At 36.9% G+C, this 25,861-nt stretch overlaps 1 protein-coding gene across 1 annotated transcript in view; it reads left to right on the top strand.

Annotated features, from left to right (window-relative positions):
• Window positions 1–9,943: 9,943 nt before the first annotated feature.
• The window catches only part of CSRNP3 (cysteine and serine rich nuclear protein 3), a gene marked incomplete at both ends in the record, with an annotated part of 173,988 nt that continues 158,070 nt past the window's right edge, over window positions 9,944–25,861 (top strand). Inside the window, one exon of the mRNA XM_080798426.1 lies at window positions 9,944–10,091. Coding sequence (XP_080654552.1) covers window positions 9,944–10,091 — 148 coding nt within the window. The remainder of the gene's footprint in view (window positions 10,092–25,861) is intronic.

Raw genomic sequence — 25,861 nt, 5'->3', positions numbered from 1 at the left:
CTAAGCTTCATGTTGCCCAATGATAATAAGGCAACAATAGTACTCATTTCAGAGTCAATCATAAGTGCAAATGAGATAGCACATTCACAGAATTTAGTTTCTGGTACCAAGTAAGGACTCAGCCACATTAATATGATCTATTTATTTAGAAGAAAAGCAATTTATTAATTGAGAAAAAATAGAACATAATGGACAGTATGAAGGAATCCCAATGAATTCAATTTAAATTCTAAAGAGGCACTTGGATGTAAAAGTGTTTATGACCTATTTCTTCTATAAAGGTAATGTAAAAATATCAAAAATCCCAAGCCAGAATGTGCTCCTAATAGCTATAATAAAATGTCTCTAAACACAAACTTAATGTATCCTTTATTGAGAAAAAATGTTAAGTAACTTAGATAAATGCACACAATACAAACACAGAAACCCAATAAGGATGGAAAGAATGCACATGGGAAAAAATAGTTCTAACTCACAAATATGCAGAGAAAACCAATTTTGAGCAGTAAGATACCATCAATAGTCAAGAAAGAGTGGTGATTAAAAGTATGATTCCAAGTGCCAAAATGCTTGGATTCGAATGCCTCCTCTAAAGACTTAATTAACTCTATGACTTTTGCCTAGTCACCTTTCTCTATGCTTTGTTTTTTCTTTGGAAAATGTCATTAATAATGCCTACTTCATATATGCACAATGAAGATTAAATGAGATGATGATATACTAGTTTTTTATTACTATATAACAAAATTACCACAAATTTAGCAACTTAAAACAATGCCCATTTATTAGCATACATGTCAGAAGTCCTGCACTGTGTGGCTAAATTCCTTGGTCAGGATCTCACAAGGTGGAAACCAGGGTGTCCGTTTGGCTGAGTAATTCTGGTAATTCTGGGGAAGAAAAATCTACCTCCCAGCTCATCCTTTTTGCCAGAATTCAGCTCCTCGTGGTTGTAGACTGGGGCCCCTGTATCCTGCTTGCTGGGCTAGAGCTTCTCTCAGAGCTCCTAGAGGCTGCACACATGCTATGTCACAGCACCCCTTCCCTCTTCAAAGTCAGAATCTTACTTTAAATCCATAATCTCACCCTAAATTTCTTAGTATTCATTTGATTAGGTCAGGCCCACCTAGATGTCTCTTAACAGGTCTCTGATATAGGACTTTATATATGCAAAATCCCTTTGCCTTGTGATGTGAACATAATTACAGGACTGATATCTCACCATATTTGCAATCCTAGAGGTATACAAGGCATGCACACTAGGGGATAGGGATGCCATTTTAGAATCCAGTCTAATACATATGTGAGATGCTAGAACAGTGCTGGCATATAGTAAATACTATATGTGTATAGCCCTTGTTCTTATGGAGTATCTGAAATACTCACAGATATTTTCTTTTCTTTTCTTTTTTATTTTTTTAAACATTTATTTATTAGAGGGAGAGAGAGGGAGAGCATGAGCAGGGGAAGGGGCAGAGGGAGAGAATATCCAAGCAGACTTCCACTGAGTACGGAGCCTAACATGGAGCTGGAGCCTGACACAGTGCTTGTGTCCATGACCCATGATATCAGGACCCAAGCTGAAACCAAGAGTCAGATGCTTAACAAACTGAGCTCCTCAGGCACCCCAAAACTCACAGATGTTTTAAAAAATAGTATTGTCATAGTCATGGCAAGGGTATGGTAAAATGATATACCAATGCACCATAAAAGAAACAAATTGGTAGAATCCTTCTGCCAGGTAATTTGACAATGTATATTGAATGCTCAGTACTTCCACTTCTAGGGCTTTATTCTAAAGATATAATCAGAGGTATAAACAAAGGTATGCAAAAGAAAAGTTAATAATATTTGATTTATAATAATAAACACTTAAAGAGAAACTAAACATCTCCCTTTAGAGTTTTAGTTAAATATTATAGCATAGCTATTCAATGAAATGTTATGTAGCCTTAAGCACGAAAGTATAAATCAAATAAAAGAAAAACATATAGTTTTTTAAAAATACTGAATGAGAAGGAAACTCATGACAGAAGTGGAGAAATTATAGGTTAAAATTACATAAGCAATATTAATCAACTCATGCTTTTCCCTAGAATGTTAGGTGGCCTTTTAGCAAAGCAAGTTCACTGGACAAGGGAGGGAACAGACCCTGACATGCCTCCTCAGACAGCTGTATGTACTAGGTTCCTAGAGACTTCTTTTTTTTTTTTAAGATTTTATTCATTTGACAGAGCACAAGTAGGCAGAGAGGCAGGCAGAGAAAGAGGGGGAAGCAGGCTCCCCGCTGAGCAGAGAGCTGGATGCGGGGCTCAATCCCAGGACCCTGAGATCATGACCTGAGCTGAAGGCAGAGGCTTAACCCACTGAGCCACCCAGGTGCCCCAGTTCCTAGAGACTTCTTATGGAGTCTCAGTATCCTTCCTAAAGTTTGAGGTAAGTTTTTGGCTAGACAGGGTCACGTGACAAGGAAGAAAACGTACTCAGATGTCTGTTTTGCCGTGTCCATCGATCAGAACAGCATGGGTTGTAAAAAAAAAAAAAAAAGAAAAGAAAAGAAAGAAAAGAACAACATGGGCATCCTCAGAAAAAGACTGCATCATCTCTCTCTCTCTCTCTCTTTTTTGGTGTGCTGTTGACATTCAATGCCTCGAAATGCAAATAGTGTGGTTTGGTCACTCATTCCTAATGTATAGCCCTGTTTTATATTAAAGTGGCTGGCTAAATTACGGTCTCAGTCAAGATTTTAGAGAATGGTTTCTGTTTTGTTTCAGCTATAATGCAAGATTCTGCAATATGTAATAACACATACCAATGGAGGAGGTAGACGTGAACGGTTTTGAGGAAAGCACTGTAGTGTTCATTCTACCACATTCTACCACTATACCACAGCCATTAGCCCCGCTTCACAGGTGAGAAAGCGTCGGCTCAGAGAAATTAAGTGACTTGCTGAAAAACTCCTATTTACAAAATGGTGAAACCAAATTTTTAAGCAACTGGCTTCTGTCTTTTCATCATCCATGATTCCTAATGGTTCCTGGGACTCTCTATTTTTTTAAGATAGCTTTTGGAGATGTTAACGATTAGTCTAGTTTAAATCTTCTGCAGTAAGTATCACTGCTTTACTGTACCTGAAGGCAAATTAGTGGTGACAGTAGCAACACAGATTGCTTTTTTCTCCTAAGCTTTTTCCAGTGCCGGCCTCTCAGATCTTCAATTTCAAAGTAACAGATGTGTTTTTAATTGGAGATCAAGATTATCACCACAAATTCAGATTAAAGAAATTCTTCCCAGTTCCCTATCAACCCAACGAATGGCTCCATAATCTTTGGAACTAGCATTTCTCCAGACTCTACAGCCCATGGTAGTTTCTACTACCTCTTGCTCTCTGCAGTTAAATCCTTGATAAGAATCAATGCGTGGATCTCTCAAGTCGCCTAATTGCCCATTTCTCTTTTGGGGATTGCCTTCTATCCTTCTCAGACTCTTGTCCTTTGCCCTACTTTCCCTCCATATTCCCAGGACCATTCATTCATTTTTATTCACCTTTATTATGTCTCCATCTCTAGCCCAGCAACCTATCCCACTCTTGTTCTCGTATTTGTCAATTAACCTCAGTAATCAACCCAAGCCTACACTTGTATTCTAGCTCTGTAGGAAATGTCCTTACTGCAGAAGAAATAAAAAGAACATAAAAATACATTTCTGTTATTGTGGAGCTTTACTACTTAAAATATTTGTGCTCTCTGCTATTCGTTATCTAATCAAAAAGTCAACCATTGGGTATTTTGTTCTGTAAAGCTTGCCTAATAGCAACAAATATTTTAGTCAGTAAAGGAGATCCCTATAAACTTTAAACTATTATTTTAAAAAATTCCATTTGTAGAAAGGTCAATGTACCCAACATTCATAGTAGTTCTAACCTCAAAATGCAATATATATATATATATATATTTTTTAATTTTAATAAACATATAATGTATTTTCATCCCCAGGGGTACAGGTCTGTGAATCGCCAGGTTTACACATTTCACAGCACTCATCATAGCACATACCCTCCCCAGTGTCCATATCCCCACCACCCTCTCCCGTCCCCCCTCCCCCCAGCAACCCTCAGTCTGTTTTTTGAGATTGAGTCTTTTATGGTTTGTCTCCCTCCCAATCCCATCTTCTTTCATTTTTTCTTTTCCTACCTGCCCCCAACCCCCCCACATTGCATCTCCACTTCCTCATATCAAAGAGATCATATGATAGTTGTCTTTCTCCGATTGACTTATTTCGCTAAGCATAATACCCTCTAGTTCCATCCACATCGTCGCAAATGGCAAGATTTCATTTCTTTTGATGGCTGCATAGTATTCCATTGTGTATATATACCACATCTTCTTTATCCATTCATCTGTTGATGGACATCTAGGCTCTTTCCACAGTTTGGCTATTGTGGACATTGCTGCTATAAACATTCGGGTGCATGTGCCCCTTCAGAGCACCACGTTTGTATCTTTAGGATATATACCCAGTAGTGCAATCGCTGGGTCATAGGGTAGCTCTATTTTCAGTTTTTTGAGGAACCTCCACACTGTTTTCCAGAGTGGTTGCACCAGCTTGCATTCCCACCAACAGCGTAGGAGGGTTCCCCTTTCTCCACATCCTCGCCAGCATCTGTCATTTCTTGACTTGTTAATTTTAGTCATTCTGACTGGTGTGAGGTGGTATCTCATTGTGGTTTTGATTTGTATTTCCCTGATGCCGAGTGATGTGGAGCATTCAAAATGCAATATATTTTTATCTTTACATTCTCTTAGCAATCTGTCTTGACTCAGTTACTTCTCATTATAACATCAATTGAACATAAAAATTAAGAATGTACAGTTTTCTTCTCTTAAATACTAATAATATCTTGCCTTTTCAGGGTCTGGGTTTGTATTAAAGTATTAAACTGTTTCAAATATTTTAATTCAAAATCTGACTATTCTATTTGACAGATAAACAAATTGTAAGTATTTTCATATTAGAAGCAGTATTAAGAAAATTGTGTTTTATATGCTTCTAAAAAGGAATTTTTGGATATAGGATCAGTAATAATATAGTATTCCCATTAAGTAGACCAAGAAAACCAAGAGGAAGGAAAGAAGGAAAGAAGGAAGGAAGGAAGGAAGGGAAAGAGAGAGAGAAAGAGGGAGGAAAGAAGGAAGAGGGAAAAAAAAGAAAGGAAGGAAGAAAAAAGCCAACCAGCTTAAGAAAACTTTACTTTTTTTGACCTCAGAAATGCAAGACCTTTTTGGGGACCCCGAAGTAGAATTATAAAACTTTGACTACTAACAAATACACAAACAATAGCATGATCTTTTTGATGCTTGCAGATTTAAATTAAGCCATCTGTACTTTGCTGTTTGCTAACATTTTCTTCTGGCCACATACTCTCAAAACAGTATTCTGTGTCCTAGGGGTGACTTAGAATTGTTTAGAACTGCTTCCACTTGACTATGTGGATGGGGAAAACTCATCCAAGGACATTCATAACTTTTCTTTGGTCTTCCTTCCCACTTCTTCCTGCAGAAATCTGAATGGGGGAGCATCTTAAAGTCACAATTTAGCTTTTCCTGCTGATCTCATGTCTGTTGCCATGGAAATAATTGTAGTATTTCAGTTTTAGTCCTACAACCAAAGCACACTCCAGTGGGATCAGATTGGCAGACACTATCTGTAGGATGAAATCTCTCTTTCAACAAGTGTTTGTTATGCTTTAGGACATTTTTTCCCTCTACACTTCATTTCTTTGTGCTTCCTCTGCTGTCAAGTTTTATAGTCCCATCTCTCTTCAATGATTTTGCCCAAGATTCTTCAGGGCCACGAGGACCTAAAAGCATAAATATGAGCAAATCCACATAAATTATTCATATTGATTTCATATCAGCTAAGGAAAAATTTCCAAATATTTTCCTATTTCCTAAGAACTAACAAACTTAAGTTTTATCAACATTAAAAAAAAAATCTATCAACAGCTTTGAGTTTTTAGGACCTTTTCTGTAATTCTTCTAAAACCTCTATAAGTCACCTGAAGATAAAATAATCACTCAACCAAATAATGAGCAGTTGTATTAGGCTCCTGTGTGATTTTTAAGCTGGAGATTGACTTTTAAACAGATCCAGAGTCTTATAAACCCTGCAGCAGCAGGTGGTGGTTATATATCTGACTTTTTAAAAATTTTGAAAAAGTAACTTTAGAAAGGGTGGTGAATAAAATAGTTATTAACTCTTTGTCTCTGTTTTCCCATGTATAATGGCCGTTGTCCATTTATTCTCTCTTTTCTGTCATACTAAAAGAAATATTCCTGTAGAGTGATAAAGGAAAGCTTACTTTTTTATGGTTACTTTTTTAAAATATTTTTATTTATTTATTTGACAGAGATCACAAGTAGGCAGAGAGGCAGGCAGAGAGAGAGAGGGGGAAGCAGGCTCCCTGCCAAGCAGAGAGCCCGATGCGGGGCTCGATCCCAGGACCCTGAGATCATGACCTGAGCCAAAGGCAGAGGCCCAACCCACTGAGCCACCCAGGCGCCCCTTTGTGGTTAATTTTATTCACCAAAGCAACATCACAAAGTGGTACCCATGTATCTGAATTGTTCCTATTTGAAACCTGGCAGATAAGATGGCCTTCACTGTCATGAAGTAATCAGTAATCTAGAGACAGATGTGGTCCTTGGTAAAATTAAGTAATCATATTGCTTTGGGAAGCACTTTGGTTCCCTTCCCCTTCTAAACTCTTTCTAAATTGTTCTATCCCAAAAGAAATTATGACCTCTCCCGTCCTCTGACTACTCAGGTTTTCTGACTCGAACTCTTGATCTGAGTCACTAAGTCCTCCCTCAGTATGTTCCTTAATTCTAGACCTTTCCTTTTTCCCATGAAGTCTGTCATCCCTTTACCATTGGCCCTGTGTTTCTTGTGAAATAATAGGCTAATGGGCACACCTTTAAAAATATAAGTCAGATCTTGTCACTCTATGACTTAAGACCTGTGGTGGCTTCCATCTCGTGTAGAGTGATGGCTGAAGTCCTCCCACATGCTACACAATCTAGCTCCCATTCCTGTCTACCCTAATTGACCACTATGCCTAGCTCAAGACCTTGGCACATACCTTTTTTTTTTTTTTTTGGCTTGAAATTCTTTCCCCCCAGATGTCAAAATTGCTGGCCCCCTTACCTCCTCCCTGTCTTCATGATATCCTTCCTCACTGTGACATTAGCTCTCAAATGAACTAAAAATGGAATGTTCTGGGACACCTGGGTGGCTCAGTCATTAAGCGTCTGCCTTCAGCTCAGGTCGTGATCCCAGGGTCCTAGGATGGAGTCCTGTGTCAGGCTCCCTGCTTAGCGGGAAGCTAGTTTCTCCCTCTCCCACTCCCCGTGCTTGTGTTCCCTCTCTCACTGTGTATTTCTCTCTCTGTCGGATAAACAAAATCTTTTAAAAGAAATGGAATATTCTGTATCAGCCAAATTTGTAGTCACTATACCACTTAAATGCTTATTTTTCTCCATAACCCTGCTCTCCATATGACATATTATCTATTTATCTGTTTGTTAGTACTTGTTTGACTTTTTATTATTATTTATTTATTTTAGTTATCTGTAGATAGTAAATCAGCACCATTGGAGAAAGGAATTCTTTTTTTCCCATGCTCTTATTTTATCATTGAATGGTAAGATTCACTACTTCCTTATAGAAGCATCTACTGAGATGCTGCTACTGCAGCAGGAGACCGTGAGGTCCGTGGGAGGCCCTAGGAGGGTAGCCAGTCCCAAGGTCGCTACATTTTTACCAAAGTTACTCTAGTTAGACTTCTCCCATGTTACCAAAAGACATAGATAGGCCTGCCATGCTGAGATATAATGACTTCAGATGTTACCTTTCCTTGGTAGCATATATCGTGGAATGTCTTTTGTAAAATCAGTTTGTTCCTCCAGCTGATACTTTCTAGCAAAGGCATTTCTGGTATTGTGCCGAGTGACTGGAGAAGGGAATGTTTTGATTTCTTAGTCTGTGAGCCCTTTGGCGTCACCTACCTGAACCATTCTTTGTCATTCTTCCTGGGCCAGTCCAAGTTGGGCTTTAAATTACAATGTAATCTAAAAATTGCTCTTCTAATTTTATAAACAAGATTAATAAGGGAAGGGGAGATGGGGAATGTAAAACGTAAAAAGTAAGGACTGCTTCTGAAAGTGAATGGGACACTGGCCAAGTATTAGAGCAGCTTCAGCGGGGAAGGCGTGGGGCTGAAATGACTGGACCTGAGTAGCTGCTTCCCCCTTCGGCCTGGCTGTGCATCCCGACTTCACCAAATTCACGCTACTTACTACCCGCTCTCTCCTTGGTTGGGAGACCATTTATTATTGTGCCTGTGCTATCAGAGTGATGTGAGTTGGTGGGGACTGAGGACCCAGAGGGGTCCTGCAGGACTAGCCAAGACGGTCCTTGGCTTACAGGATAGAGATCAAATGTGCATCAAGAGGAAGGGAGAGCAGAGTTTATGGGAGACTCGGAAAGAAAGGAGAATGAGTCTCGTCTTTGCTTGGGGCCTGGGGTTTTTATTGGGAATGGTGGTCTAGTGCACATGTCTTCTCAGGCATCCAGGAACAAAGGAAAGGGTTTAAAAGTGACTCCAAGAGTCACTTATGACCTGGAGCCAGGGATCTTGGTGAGTTAGTGGTCTTGGAGAACCCTGCCTGGCCCCTCGTTAGATGTTACCTACTGTGCTGGAAGACTCCAAAGAAGTCATTAACCCTTTGACATTAACTGTTTGGCCTTGTAAAGGAGTACATACATTATCTGTTCTATGAGGCATGTGTAACGTGGAGGGTTAGATCCTAATAAGAATAGAAGGAGGAAAAGGAGCAAAAAACCCCCAGTTTTTCATGGTTTCCCTTTAATTTTCTTGTCTCAGTAGGGTAGGGGAATATTTCTTGATACCTTTGTTACAAGTAGCAGTAGACAAAAAAGAAGACTGAAATGACTTCATGGTTTTATTACATCTGACCCTCTTTACTCATCGAGGTTATCTGTCACCGGAGGAACCGCTGATCATCTTAACAGTTACTCTGTAGCTATGAAGAAATTATTACTCTTGGAGGTTTAATGACTCATCTAAATTGGCATTAACAAAATTTTAAAATACATCAGGCTACCTCTGACTGGCTTTCACTGACCATGCTGTTTCAGAGAGTGAGCAGTCTCAAATCAATATTTTATCCAGTAAAAGATTTAGGGACTGTGGTTCACCCTGCCTAAAATCTATTCAGCCAAACCTCCTTGGCATAGGACTCAGGTACTCCCTGCAGCTCTGCTGAATTGACTAGAAACATGATAAGGCATCTAAATTCTGCAGGTATAGCCAGCCATTCCTAGCAACCAATTTGATTTTTGACGGACAAAGAGCCCCAGGAAAGTAAATGCCTTTGTACCCGAGAAAAAAGAAATCCCAAGCAAGATAGACATGCCCTAATCAGTATGCTCTGGGTATGACAGCTTGCAAGTGAGTGATCTATTTTGTACTGAACTCTAGCTCTGTCAATGACAGTACACGATTTGCTAGAACAAATCAAATAAGTGTAATGGACTCCTGTTTTGACGTTTCAAAACACTGAACCCTATTTCCTTGTGCAGTGCCCTGATTCTACCTTCTTAATTTGGACTTTTTCTTATAAAATGCCATTGTCAGAAATGAGAATGCAAATAACAACGAATCAGGGTAGGATTGTTTTCAACGCTCCCAAACATTATGGGAGGAGTAATTTCTTCACAGATATGATAATGGGGGTAGATGTAGTTCAAAAAATTACAGCCTCAGAAAACGATTTGCAGACTTGGACTCTGCCGTGGTCAAACGTCTCAGGGCTCTGTTGTTCCCATTCCTGTTACAGGTGCATGTGACAGTGTTGCAGCTATGAGAGGAATTTTAAAGGGGAAGTTTGAAGAAATTGACGGCTCCTTACCCTGCTCCTCTGTGCGGGAATCAGATGATGAAGTTTTTAGCTGTGACAGTGCTGACAGTGTTGATAGTGTCAATCCGTCCACTTGTAATCTTTTCACTGGTGAGTATCTGAAGCTCCATTTCAGGCTGTACTCTAAACCGTGTTGGACAGTTGGTTCCTGGAGTTTCTCTCTTTATCCACTGCCTTATATCTGCTCCAAGTTTTTTGTCCTATCAGACTTATTTGTAAAACGTGATATCATTTTGGTTAATTAAATCTCAGTAGCATTCTTCTGTTCATCTCTATGGAGTGATTCTGAGAGACAGAAATGAGTCCAATTTAAGGCAAGCAATTGAAAATGATTTCCTCTGCGCCTTCAGCTCTCTGAAATCCATCTGTTTGAAATCTGATCAGTTGAGCTTTTTTGAACTTCTAGTAATACTGGACAATGAGTTATGGAAGTAACAGCACTCAGTACAAAACATTTATTTCCTAGGTGAGAAAATGATGTTTGTTTTTATTTTTTATTTTCTTTTAAAGATTTTATTTATTTATTTGACAGACAGAGATCACAAGTAGGCAGAGAGGCAGGCAAAGAGAGAGAGAGGAGGAAGCAGGCTCCCCACAGAGCAGAGAGCCTGATGCGGGGCTTGATCCCAGGACCCTGAGATCATGACCTGAGCTGAAGGCAGAGGCTTTAACCCACTGAGCCACCCAGGTGCCCCTGATGTTTGTTTTTAGAAGAATGCTGCTATGAAATCAAAGCCTTGAAATCCCTCAGCTTCTATCACTGTTTAAACACTGGTAAACCTCAAACTTAAGGCCAGGTTCATGCCCTATAGTAAGTGCCACTTTCTGCACATATATACTTTCCTAAGCAGTTAATATGAGCAACAATATTTGCCTTAGTATGGTAGGTTCTAACTTAAAATGCTAGGCTTCCAACCTGCCTTCCTTGTAACTAATACACATGTAACTGATTTTGGAATAGGTGAAAATTTCCAACATCCCTGTGTCCATTCAATCCCAGTCATTAAGGAAAGAGGGATCTCTAAATTAGTTTTAGAAGTTAATCATCCAAAGCAAAACTAAACAAGGTCAAATAAAGTCCCAGAAGATGATGGATATCTACTTCCTTTTAAAGCTCCATTCCAGAAGTAAAAGTACAAATTATCCAACAGAAAAGGGAGGTTTTATGGTTTTGTTTGTTTTTTCCATAATAGTTTTTTCTATATTATTCTTCTGAGGCATTTATGTTTGGGGATTTTTACCAAACTTACCAAAATAACCTTTTCAAATTCACACTGATGTTCATGCATCAAGGTTCTATGACCCTTGAAACTCCATCTTTAATAATCTTTCCTCCACTTCCAAGAATTTGAAAGTTTGTTTGATATTCATGAATTCTCCCTCATCCCTGTTAGAAGCATTTAGAATAAAAATAGGTATAATTTTATAAGACTGTTTAGCCTTTGTATCGTTTATCTCTAAACTTATACTTCTATGAACTTGTGGGAAGTAAAAAAAGGTGAGGAGGAGATAAAGGAACACTTGGGAGAAGGGAAAAAGCAAGAGCTCTTTTGAGAATGGGATTCTCTAGTTACCCAGAAAGGTTATTGTGAGTCAGTGGGTCTGGCGGTAGGTTCGTTTGAGATTTATCTGTAAATAAACCTTTCACCTCCTTCCTCCGAGCGACTGTTGCCCTGTGGAGGGCACACACCTTGCTGTCACCCAGAGTGCTGAAGAGTACTAAGCATTGAATGATGCTTAGACTTCTTTATTGAGTGATTAGATTACATTTAGATAATTTTTTCCTTTTTTGTAATAGTTACCTTCTTCGACAATAAACACGGTACGTATTTAAGGTGTATAATATGATATGGTGTTACATGTATGCATTGTAAAATAACCAGCACAACCAAGCTAATTAATATTTCCATTACCTCACGTAGTTAGTTTTCATTGTTAATGGTGAACACTTGAGATCTAATGTCTTAGCAAATTTCAAGTAGGCAATACATTATTTTTACAATTTCAGGCAGTTTTTAAAAGCCAGAGAGGACGAATCTACTGGCTGTCTTTATCCTTACTGTATATTTAAATTCAAGACCCTCAAGAATGCTATTGAATACCTTGCATGTGTACCTTGGAGAATTTTCCTTCTCCAAGCCCCAGAACACTGTAGGAGCTGCCTGGAATTTTTTGACTTTTTCCCTTTAGCCACTCCTGAAAAACATCATCAGGCTAGACTCTCTTTCTTTGAGATACCACCTCACCAGGGCAGCAATTTCCACATGCCTGTGTTGTTGTTTTTAAACCTTCAGTATGCTTTCAACCTCCCTGGTGTCTGTGTCTCTCCTAAAGTTACAAATTGACTCTCTCCTGGAAAAATCAATTGTAGGACACTCTATGCAAGACATCTATTGATTTCTATAGCTTGTGAGTTCACAAAGTACCTATAATGTTCATTTAAACACCATCAGATCTTACAGTTGTGGCTCAAGATGCTTTCCAGATGAAAGTGATGTTCTGTGGCTTTAAGGAGTTTGAAAAATTATAGGTCAGGCACTTGTTATGAGCACCTGAGCACCCCAGAAAGGGAAAAGTTTGAGGGGAGAGTAGTTTTATTTGGATAAAATAAGCTATTTGGACATCTGTTCACCAGTTTTCTCATTCATCCCCATTGTGAAAGTCTGTGGAGGAGGACGCTCCAGGATACAGAGAAGAGAAGTCAGGCTGATGAAGAAAGTAGCTTCAAAGTTTCATTAACTGTCTTCTAGCACTGTTGCTAATGTACTCTTCTTAGTGAATCTTCGAGGGTTTTGAGGGAAATGTTTGCTGATGTAAGGAGATGGTGTGCATCATCGGACAACTTGTAATTGAATGCGTGATCAGAACCATGACTTGAGATGAACAGTGGGGAGGAGGGTAAGAAAGATGGGTGGAAAATGTGACCTATGGATGGTTTCCTGTTATTGTGAGATTCTTAGCTTAATCATCAGTATAAAGCTTACTGATTATTTCATAAAGCTGGGCAAGTGAAGGAAGAAAACCCATTTTAATTTCTTTTGAGAGGATCCAACACAATATAATGGAATAAGACAAAAACAACAGTAAGGAATCAATATCATTTTGAATTCAAAGAACGTTAGGTCTAGTAGGACCTTTGAGAACATCTAGACTGTTTCTTATTTTTACAGATGTGGGACTGAGGCCCAGTGAGAGTAACTAGAGAAGAATCCACATGTCAGCTATTGGCAGAGGACTTTATTGTAGAACCTTAGGGTCTGCCTTTCTATGAGACTGATGCTGCTGCTCTCTGGTGGATCTGTTATATCACTGAATACTAAGTCGGACCCAAATCACCAAGAGAAAGATATTAGTTTAGCTTTTGTGCCAGTTCCTCTTAGAAATGGAATGAGTCTTTCGGTGAAAGGGCAATTGGCATTTCAGCTCTTGTCTTTTTTGTTGTTGTTGTTCTTTTCAGTTGGTTTCTAATGAAAGTGCTAGTATCTCTTGGATGTAATATAGTGTCATTGACAAGTTTTATGAATAAATTCAATGAGCAAAAGAAATAGTGGATAGAGAATTCAATTTGAGTGGGAATGAACACTTTCCTTTCCCTTTTTCTATAAGTAAGTGGCAGGGCAGACTGTTGAGACTTCCCTTGTATGTCACTGACATTGATGGAAATATCTTACAGCAAACATGTTGTTTTACATTTCCGTGAAGGAAATTGGTTTGTCTTGGTGACATAATGCTACTTGTGATAATGTGAAAATGCAACAATGAAAAGAAGATGAGATGAAGTATGCAGTGTGCATCTTTAACAGCTGCTAGCAAATAGAGGGTTATTTCATTTACCTTAAAAGTAAAACCTTTGTACACTCCACTTTTGCCAGAGGGGTGAATGGGCAGCCTGGACTCCCTAGGAAAAAAAAAAAAAAAGATAATGATATCTTTCCATCCCTTGAACTCCAGGACCCTACATTACTTGTTCAATAATTCAAGACTTCAGAAACCCACTTACCTTGCATTTCGATTAGACTCACTTAGTCACAGCTTCTGGCTGAATGCAGTAATTATATTCTATTTTGCTGCCTAGGTACAGAATTGGCTTTTATATTTGCTTGTTTGTTTTAAGCCCTGAAAAACTTAAATTTGGCTTTAAACTTAAAAGCACAATTGGTCTGAATTTCAAATACGTTTTTATATATCACTGTCATAGTGAATCTAGAAAAACAATGCTTACTGCTTGTGGTTTTAACTCTGTTAGCAACCATGAAAAACAGAATGTAAAGGTAGTTCCTCGTGGGGTTAATGGTACTATTTCTCACAGTATAGAAGTGACAAAGCCCTAGTAGGATGGGATCCAAAATATATCATAGCAAATCTTCCAATTTTCCACATCCTTTATTTACTCAGGATGTCTATAAGTAGAATTGATAGGGTAGCTGTATTTCATAAGAGTATAAGGATTAGAATTGCTATTAAATTTTAAAGACACTATCTTCAGGGGCGCCTGTGTGGCTCAGTGGGTTAAAGCCTCTGCCTTCAGCTCAGGTCATGATCCCGGGTTTCTGGGATCGAGCCCCGCATCTGGCTCTCTGCTCAGCGGGGGGCCTGCTTTCTCCTCTATCTGTCTGCCTGTCTGCCTGCTTGTGATCTCTCTCTGTCAAATAAATAAATAAAATCTTAAAAAAAAAAAAGAAAGAAAAGTTTATAAAGACACTATCTTCACATTAGTGATCAGAATATTTTCATCTGATGATGTAATTTCTTTACAAATATTTCATAGAGTATTTGCATGTTTTATAAACCTCTTGATAAGAATCACATCCTTATTTTGGGGTAACCTAGGAATAGTCAAAGGCAATATAGATGATTGCCTAACTGCAAAATATCATGACTTCAAAAATGGATCCAAATGAAGTTGAGGTGATTCAAATTCTACTAACCATTTTCAAAGCCCCATAATCTTTTGGCTTTGGTTTGAATACCAAAGGTCGACTGGCTTTATACTTGTTTATGATGGTGATGATGAAATCATAGTGCCTGAAGCAAATGTCCTTGTGTTTCTCAGAAGATTTTAAAATTCATCATGCAGATTAGGCAATCTGATGCTTTCTGACAGCTCGAGGGAAGTATATTTGTGTGCATGTGAATGCAGAATAGAATTAAATCTGGTCTTGCTTTAAAAAAAAAAAAGAGCCAGTTGGTGCTATTTCTGAATTGGCTGCGATATTTAACCATTTCACTCTGGAAAGTACATGTTTGTACTCTGTCCTTTTTTTTGTCTGAGGAATTTGGGAGTAAACTGGGAATGTTTTAGGGCCACAGAATTGTTGTAGCATATGTCTTATATGTTCAGCTACAGTGATCTGGCATGAAATAGAATTGTTATATATCTCAAATTTACTGAATTCATTTGACAGTGGGATTAAGGTTAAAAGTATAGTTTTTACATGTAATCAAGAATGAGCAATCATAATAAGTATAGCAAAAGACAAATATTTGATTTTCAAAGGTCAACACAAAAAACTAGAAAAGCATTTTTAAAAGTAATAAATATTTAATGTTCAAGTAGAAAAGTATTGTGAATTAAAATTGAAATGGAGGCTCAGTTTGTTGTATTTGGTTTTATCTTATCTCACAAATATAATAATAGAAGAGTAATAAAGATTGATTTATGTAATTTAGAATTCTAGGATTTTGAATGAAATGTTATGAAACTTGATTTACATAATGAACTATTAAATCACTTTAAGATCCTTAATGGATAGCTGCAGTGGTCTTAATTAGCGTGACCAAAAAAGCAAACTCTATTAAAACAATTTACAAAGCAACATGAAAGCTAAGGAAGATTGCTAGACAGAGTGCTAAAAGCACTAGATATTTCTGGCAGAAATGCAATAGTGAGTCCCATTAGTTGTGATATTGTGAAGACCTGAACTGCATGTAAGGCAACATATTTTTACATAATGATTGGATGATCATGGTAATGGATATATCTTTTAAGATTAAAAATGTAAATATTTAGTATTAAATCATCTTATTAATAAAATTACTTTTAAATATTCACAAAGAATACTTAATATATTTCCTCTTAAAATTCCTCTAATGGTTTCAATGTCTACATTTGAAAAAAACATGTATACTTTAAATCTTAACAATGCTAGGGTGTGCGATACTTAATTCCATCCCTGAGAAACTAGGTTTGGAAGACATGATGACTATTAATTTTAAATATGGTAAATTTTTCTAATATAGCCATCCTATTTCACAATTTCTCCAAAGATTTTGTCCACTATTTTCTTGTTATGTCAGATCTGACTTTCTGCTGTTTGCTGTTTCTATGACAACCGCCATTTTAGCTTGGAGAGAGTAGTACCTATTTTAAATATCTATATATATAATTTTCAGATACACACACGCATAAACACATTTTAAGAATTTTTTACTTACATGGGGCGCCTGGGTGGCTCAGTGGGTTAAAGCCTCTGCCTTCGGCTCAGGTCATGATCTCAGGGTCTTGGGATCCAGCCCCACATCAGGCTCTCTGCTCAGCAGGGAGCCTGCTTCCTTCCCTCTCTGCCTGCCTCTCTGCCTACTTGTAACCCCTCTCTGTCAAATAAATAAATAAATAAATAAATAAATAAATCTTTTTTAAAAAAAGAATTTTTTACTTAACAAAATAATTGATCATTAGGCTGACAGTTATCATGGTCATTAATCAATACTAAAATTAGATGTTATGCTAATTAGATCATGGCTGCATTAGGACATATATATCTTACATTTGTTCTAGATTTAAAAAAAATGCATAAAGCTAGAGAGGCTGCAAAAGAAAATCTAAGTAAACTTAAATAATTTATGGGCACTAATAAAGAAGCATATATACTTAGAAATTCCCCCTTAATATTGACATAAATAAAAGTTTTGATGAAAAATTTAAAAATGAATGGAATCCAAAAAAGATAAATGCAGCTTAAATAAACACTGTTATATTTCAAATAACTTTTTTCTTTTAGCATTCACTAGCTTTTAGCCAGAATATGAAAAATGGTTGAAATTAATCATTATAATTATTTAAACTCCTTGAGGATAAGAGCTGCATCCCATATTTGCCTCACATTACTTAATGGTAATAATCACAACAAGCTTTACTGAACATATATAACTTGCCAGGCATTGTGCTAGATGTTTTAAACAAATTATTTCATTTAATTCTGATGTTAGGTCTTAAATAAATTTATTTTTGATTGCCATGTTCACGTCTTTTTTTGAAAAAGGAAATGCTTAATTGATTAAATGATTTGTCATTTTAAACATGACATGAGAAAACTGAAATAAGTTAACTAATTTTAGGGAAATTAAGAATTTTGGATACAATTGGGGTGAACTTTAACAGGTGCAGACTCATAGAAAAAGACATATTTCTATCAAATGTTCGTAAAATTTCCAATTTATGCACACAATTTTGCCAGTGTAAGTGAAATCCCTCTCCAACCTCTCTACATAGCTTTACCAACCTTTAAGCTTATTCATTAAGTCAGAATATTCTAAGATTAGAACACTGAAATATTTTGAATCAATATGTTTAACATTTACTTATTACTTTCAAAAGCTGAATGTTGGGGTGCCTGGGTGGCTCAGTGGGTTAAGCCTCTGCCTTTGGCTCAGGTCATGATCTCAGGGTCCTGGGATGGAGCCCCGCATTGGGCTCTCTGCTCAGCAGGGAGCCTGCTTCCCCCACTCTCTCTGCCTGCTTCTCTGCTTACTTGTGATATCTCTCTCTCACTGTCAAATATATAAGTGAAATCTTTTAAAAAAAAAAGCTGAATGTTTAAAAATTTAAGTTTTAACATTGGTTTTTGCAGTATTCTTATGGTGAAAAATTATGTAGAACCTATATACCACACAATTGGTTAAATAATCTATGGAAAACCCATATAGTCAATTACTGTGTGGCCAATAAAAACAGTTGAATGAATGTATCTATTAACATAAAAATGTATTCGCATTAATAAAGAAGTTTGCAAAATTATATTTTCCTTCCATTTATAAAACCTCCATTACATTTCTACTCCTATTTATAAAACCTCTCATATCTGTATGAGATATGTATAAAATAAGATCTAGAGGTAAAAAGAGTAATATTTTCTGTAGAAATAAAGAAAACCTTAAGCGACATTTTCTCTGGATATTAAAATTATGGATAGTAAAAAAAAATTATGGATAGTAAGTTTTGCTATTTACATATTTCTCAATTTTCACAATATCTATATATTTTCTCAATTTAATACTTGTGTTCATTCGTTATGATAGTTTTCTAGATTTTTCACTAATATGATTATTGCTGTCATGACATGCTTGTAGATAAATCTTAGACTAAATCCTTAAAAATGGAAATCATAGTTCAAAGAATATAATTTTAATTGCCCTCCAGAAAGCTTTTGCCAATTTATATGCCTATTTTAAGTAATTGAGTGCCTATTGCCCCAACATCTTGCCAGTTGGGCCCACATACACCCCTTGGCCAATCTGGTTGGTAAGAAATGATTTTACTGGTGTTTTAACTTGAATTTCTCTGAATACTAGGAAGCCGACTATTTATATATTTATTTATTTGCTTTTTTTCTGTGTATATAAATGTTCTATTATTTTATTATGATCATGATTTCTCTTTCATTGTTTTATAATATTAAGGATTATTTGATTAACACATATGCAATAATGTCTTTCCTATTTTGCCATTTGTCTTTTCACTCTATGTTTGCCATAGAAATATGTTTATGTGGTCAAATATATCATGGATTTGGCTTTTAGGAAATACTTAGGTGGAACTTCTCTGCTCCCAAGATTAATTGTATACAAATAATTTCTTCTAGAACTTTTATAACTTTCTATTATATATTTAAATCTTCAGGCCAGTTGAAAATTGTTGGCATATTGTGTGAAATAGGTAATTTTCCAGTTTTCCAAAAATCATATACTGAATAATATAGTTTCTATTAATATGAAAGTGTATTCTTTTCTTGAACCAGATGCTTAAATACAATAGGACTAGTGTCTGTGTTCTCCTTTCTGTTTCATGATCTGGATGGTTATTCCAAAACCAACAATAGTGTTATGTTATGACTCTATATTAAGTTTTACTATCTCACATAAGAGTTCCCAATTTTCCTTAACTGGACAGAAACACCACACACTACCATACTCTTTAAAGGCTCTATAAGCTATTTCACATGAACATTATTGGAATTTTAAAAGAATATTGCCAAGTTACCAAACAAATCATTGCTATGTCATGGGAATTACATTAAATTTGTAGGTTAATTTGGTTCACAAGGAAGGTTGGTGTCTTTGCCATATTGCTTTTCCATTTTAAGAATGCCAGATATCGGGGCGCCTGGGTGGCTCAGTGGGTTAAAGCCTCTGCCTTCGGCTCAGGTCATGATACCAGGGTCCTGGTTGGCAGGGAGCCTGCTTCCACCTCTCTCTCTCTCTCTCTGCCTGCCTCTCTGCTACTTGTGATCTCTGCCTGTCAAATAAATAATAAATAAAATCTTAAAAAAAAAAAAAAGGAATGCCAGATATCCTTTCATATTTATTTTGCCTACAGTAGAGTTTTGTGCTTTTCTTCTTGCTGTGCATTTTCCTTGCTGAATCCCCAAAGAGTTTTGACCCTATTATGAATGAGTATTTTTATATATGTTGTAACAGATTATTTTTGTTACTAAAAAGACATTGTTTTTCTTTTTTTAATGGAAATGTTCCCAGGCTATATCTTTATTTAGCCATAGGATATTCTTTATCCTATATGAAGGAGGTATCCTTACATTAAGAGTTTTTAATTAATAAGCGCTATGAAGTTACATCGTATTCCTCATCAGTACATATCAAAACAATCCCATTTTTTCTATGACCTGTTAATATTATAAACTGAAAAATATTTTTCCAAATATAAAACTATTATTACCTTTGACTCTTTTACATAATAAGGTAACTTAATCTCACATGAGAAAGGGCACCTGCATGGCTCAGTTAAGCATCTGCCTTCAGCTCAGGTCATGGTCCCAGGCCTCTGGGATCCAGTCCTGCATCAGGCTCCCTGCTCAGCGGGTAGTCTGCTTCTCCTTCTACCCTTCTTCCCTGCTTGTGAATGTGCACACTTGCTCTCTCTCTTTCTCGTAAAAATAAAAATAAATAAAATCTTTAATCCCACATGAGGATCAAATTTAGTCTGGCAATGTGTATGCATTAAAGGGCCCTTAGAAATGTTCAAGGTTAATTTAAAATTCACTTCAAAATGTGTTTCATTAAGAAAGAACAAAGCTGAAGGCAACACTCTTCCTGATTTCAAACTATATTATAAAACTGTAGTAATTCAAGCAAAATGGTACTGACAGAAAAACAGATACATGGATCAGTGCATCAGAATAGAGACCCCAACATGAACCCATGTATATATAGCCAACTAATGATTCACAAGGGAGCCAAAATATGCAGTAGAGAAAAGTTAGTCTCTTTAATCAATGGTGTTTTAAAAACTGGATATTCACATACGAAAGAACAAAACTGGATCCCTATCATATGCCATTCACAAAAATTTCATTTCAATTTTGAATGCCTTTGAATCATTATTTCATTTAATCCCCACAAGACAATCTATGAGATGAGTGAAGGTGGTGATCTTGGTGGAATTTCCATGTTACAGATGAAGAAACTGAGAAGAGGGTAGCATAAACATGCCTAAATTCACATAGTTTGTACATGCTGGCGCTGGAATTAAAACAAGCTCAAATGCCAGAGACGGCATTGTTAACCACTACACTCTGGTGTATGTTCTAAAATCCATAAAAAAATAAAAACAATCATTTTGTTTCCATGCCATGTAACAGATACTTTGTTTCAAAATCCTCAATTTTTGAAGAACTTTCTACATTAAAGACAAGTGGTTCTTCAGTCCTCCTTTACATTAATACTAGTGAGAATAAAATGAAATACAACTGAAAGTGACAGAAATTGAGATTCTGGTCAAGTTTAACCCACCTATGCTGATTGCCACTAAAATTAGCTTTGTTAAATGCTGAACCTCTGGTGTTCCTGCCCCTGGTACCTCTAAGACTGAAGGGGTATAAATTCTTCCCATATACCAAGAGTCTATTAAGATTCTGTTTCTAAGAGAATCAATGGAGATCACTGTGTGTAGAAGACTATGCTGGAGAGTAGGCAGAGTAAAAGCGTGCTCCTGCCCTGGGGAATATTCTCACTAGATGAATAGATAAGACTAATAGACATGCAACCATACTGAGAAATATCATTTTTATTTGAAAATTATGTAGAATGGAGAAAGATCAACTCTGATCTCTAGGAAACTTAGACCTAGAAGAAGATGCATCACTGAATGGAAACATGCTTTGGGAAAGGTGGGGGTTGTTTTAAGTTCTTCAAACAAAATTACTTATTGGCAAGTGAGATCTGACTCTTTGTTCTAGGTACTCAAAGCAAACAAACTGCTAACCACCTTTAGGTTTCTAAGGATTTCTATTCTGTAAAGCAAAACCCATTAATTTCTATTTTCCACTTGATTGAGGAGTAGTAAAAAGATAGAGTACATATATTGATTGCTGTGCAAGATGGAAAAGCTAGGAACGATAGTGTTCAGCACAAGTAAACAGATACGGTAGTGGACCGGCCCTCCTTTACCTTTTCTGCAAACGGGTTAAAGGATAAATCATTCACTTACATTATTAAAAAAATTCTCTCTTGAATTGTTGAAGTAGGATAAAAGAGGATGAAACTGCTCTGTTTAACATCCCACATATTATAGCTGCAGATTAACTTTAAATACATTTTTGTTTCTTTGTGGCCAATTTTTGTTTTGATAGCCCCCATCTGGCATTGATCTGCATTCCTTTTGTAGTCTGATTACTAGGCATGAATCAAAGAAATCAACCGGCTCCTCTGTCTTAAGAGGCTGGGGAAAATTACCTTTTTAGATTCCTTTTTTTCCCTGTATTTAAATTCCTTATTTAAGATAAAAGAGAAAGAGAATTCATTCACTATTATGTCAACCAAGACCTGTCAACATCACCATGTTCATTTAATTTCTTTTACTGGTAACATATCCATTCTTTGATTTCATTTTTTTTTACTAGTAATATTCGGCATTTGTCCTCGAACCTCTTTAAGATATTCAGTTAATGGTCATGGTTATGTTAGTCAAGACTTTTTATTACAAGGGAAAAAAGCCCTACATAACCTAGTTTAAACCAAAAAGAGACCTCTTAGTTCATGTAATCAAGAAAGGCAGGGGTGAAAAAAAAAGACAGGGGTGAGGTCACATCGGGCAAAAATCTGGGGCTCACGCAGCAAACTCAGTGCTCTCCCCACCCCCATGACTTGGTTCTCTTATTATGAGAAGGCCTCATTTTCTCTGACCGATACGGGATTATGGGTTTCCCTAATCTGTGGAAGATATCTGCCTGCACATAGACATGGATGTCTTCCTAGTACTATGTTCTTGAAGGCAAGGAAAAAAGTCTCTTTTCCTGGGTCCAGCAACTTGGATGATGAAATATCTTTTCTTTGTGAGAATTATCTTGGTGTGTCAACTGTGTGCTCATTTGTTCTCAGGTCTAGTCTGCCCTTCCTCTGAAAATTGTACCTTGTCCATTGATTTCCAGATGGATTCAAAAGAGGAGATGTGCTGTTGGGACAATAGAGGGCAGGATGAAAGGATAAACCAGCATTATTTCCCTGCACTCATCCCTGCCTCAGCTGATACTTCCAGTGGCCACTGCATCTCTACCATATTTCCAGCCTTTGCTCTAATGACCCTGCTTTTGTGGTCACAGACTCCATGGAGCAGCCTTTCCCCATATCTAGCTCCCATGAGGTAGCACCAGGTTTTGAGTTCTGGTGACGTCCATTCTTCCTTGGTACCTCCTGCTGAAGGAGTGTTAGCTTTTTCTTACTATTACTATTCTCCGAGTACCTTTGTTTTCTGTTTTGTCTGGCATCTCAACTCTTAGAAAATTATTATAACCAGTTCACCATATGAAATTCCTTCCATTGAACCATCTAGCATTGCCTCTGTTTTCTAAATTGGACCCTGCCTGATAACTCTAGCCTGGGTCACATGCCCTTCACTGAACCAATCACTGTGGCCAAGGAATGAGGTTCTTTGTTTGGCTAGATCTTGTTCATTTATCCACTCTTGTGGTAATAAGAAAGGAGATATGGAGTATGTTAAGAGAGAAAAAAAAAATAGAAGGAAGAAAAATGTTAGGCCACCAATAATAATGGCTATCATACTAGTAATTCATTTTGATACCATAGTTAATAAACATGAAGATCTAAATCGCTTTTGTTTAAACAGCACTATACAAATAAATTGTGAATAGTGGAAATATGTCAATTGTTTTTTAAATTTATAAATATAAATTTTAAATTTATAAATACTCTATCAAAATTCTGCTCTTTTGCTTATAAAATAATAAGAACAAATATAAAATAAATGAGAAAATTATGGGAAAACAAGGTAAAAACAAGATTAAGTCAGGAGTGATGTTAGGTTACCCTTTTTAAGATTGATTAAGAGAACTAATATGTTAAAGATCTGTTATGAGTTACATGTTATTTTATTTATTATTATTATTATAATTTTTTAAAGATTTTATTTATTTCTTTGACAGAGAGAGATAGCGAGAGCATGAACACCAGCAGGGAGAGTAGGAGAAGGAGAAACCGGCTTCCCGCTGAGCAGGGAGTCCTATGTGGGGCTTGATCCCAGGACACTGTGATCATGACCTGAGCCAAAGGCAGACACTTAATGACTGAGCCACCTAGGCGTCCCTCACATGTTGTTTTAGATGCCTTATTTATCTTTCCTGAAAAATACGAAATCAGAGTTTATATGCCCATTTAACAGATGCAGAAACTGATGTCAAGTAAATTGCCCAAAGTCATAAAGTAAGATGAGAGCATCAGCAAGATGTTAATGTCTGTGTTTTTGATCCTCGAGAGCCTAAGCACTTTATATTACACTATTATGCCACTTCTATTTCTCCCTTCAACTGTATTGAATCAGCATTTCCCTACTCATATTTTTTTAAAAAATCTTCATTCAGGGTTCATTCATATTCACCTTCTGGTAAAGTCACTTTATTATAGTCATCTATCAAGAAGTCCAACAACAGACTTCTATAACCAAATTCCCTCAGATAATATCCAGAATGAATCCCTCTTTCCTTTATCCACACTTCATACTCAACATTGGCACAATGTGTAGCAACACGGTGTTACAAGCAGACCAATTTGTGACCAAGTTATTACATGATCGTTTACACCCCAATTCTGCCTGCCACAACATGCAATGTTTCTGAAATCTGAAAGTATATCACATTTATGAAATAGTAGGTGCTGGACACTTCCAGCAGGGGCATATTTGTGAGGCTCCTTATATCTTATTGTGGCAGAGAAGATGAGAATGTACTTTATAACACAGTGTCTCTGATTTGTTCCTCATTGTTCTTCAAGGGAATGCCAGTTGTCAGGGAAACCCAGCAACGATTCAAGACTTTATTTGGGTGTTCCTCCCCTGTGGGACAGTTACTGTGTGGTTTCCATGAGGGACAATGCCCACTATAAAAATTAAAGCAGATACCACAGGCTGCTTTGACAACTAAAAGTTGAGTGAACACATTCTGTAAAGTTCTTCCTCTTTTCTTCCTGTCCGTGGATATTGCTTTCTCTTTTTTTAGGTTTGATTTCTATTTTCTGCTGTACACTGAAAGTACACTGACTAACATAGGCTGCAATTTAGCTGTGTTCCTGGGACCATCTGTAAGAATTTATGCTTTCCTGGGAACCTGATCAATTCTAACAGCAATCCTCTATTTTCTCTCTGAGATTAAGGAGACCTGCAATCAATTTTATATTTAAAAGTTGGTTTCTGCTTGAGAAAATTGGGGGCCCAGTGTCCAAAAACCATTCTGCGCTTCAAATTGGATTCTCTGAATAATTCTCTTTCATACAGACACACGTGCATTTTTATGTGAAGTCGTAAATATTGTTTCACAAAATTTACTTAACTTCCTCCCTCCCTCCTTCTCTTCTTTTCCTCGCTCCCTCCCTTCCTCCTTCTTCCTCTCTATCTCTCTTTCTTCATAGTAGTCCACAGCATAAGTTTATCCCAATATAGTCATCCCTTCTCCTGCCAGTTGTTTTTTTAAGTTGTTCTCCTTTTTTTTATATTAAAACCCGTGTTGCTCTAAATATCCATGCGCATAGTGTATGTTCAATTTTATACATTGTTCTATCAATTACTGTTGAATTATTTTCATGATATTTTCTGGTTCCAAGATAATCCACAAATAATTTAACTAAAATATAATCTTATTTTGAGCTCCCTCCCTCTCTCTCTCTTTCTTTTTCTTACCCGTTTCCTTCCCCTCTCCTTCCTCCCTCTCTCTTTTCTTTCTTTTTATTTTGCTTGGTTTTTCCATTTCCCTTTTCTTTCTTTCTTTCTTTCTTTCTTTCTTTCTTTCTTTCTTTCTTTCGTTTTTTTTAAGATTTTATTTATTTATTTGACAGAGAGAGACACAGAGAGAGAGGGAACACAAGAAGGTGGAGTGGGAGAGGGAGAAGCAGGCTCCCACTAAGCAGGGAGCCTAATGCAGGAGACTCGATCACAGGACCCTGGGATCGTGACCTAAGCCAACGGCAGACGCTTAACTGACTGAGCTATCCAGGTGCCCTGGTTTTTCCTTTTTCTTCCTCTGCGTTCTTCATCTATATTTCTAACTCCTGTAGGTAACTCTTATTGTCCTAGTTTATATCCTTTCATTTTTTTCAATATCAAATAATCATAAAGATATTGT

This window comes from Martes martes (assembly GCF_963455335.1).
Source record: "Martes martes genome assembly, chromosome: 3".
Classification (NCBI taxonomy): domain Eukaryota; kingdom Metazoa; phylum Chordata; class Mammalia; order Carnivora; family Mustelidae; genus Martes; species Martes martes.
The sequence above is the reverse complement of the archived record's forward strand: the minus strand, read 5'-3'. Positions and strand labels throughout refer to the sequence as shown.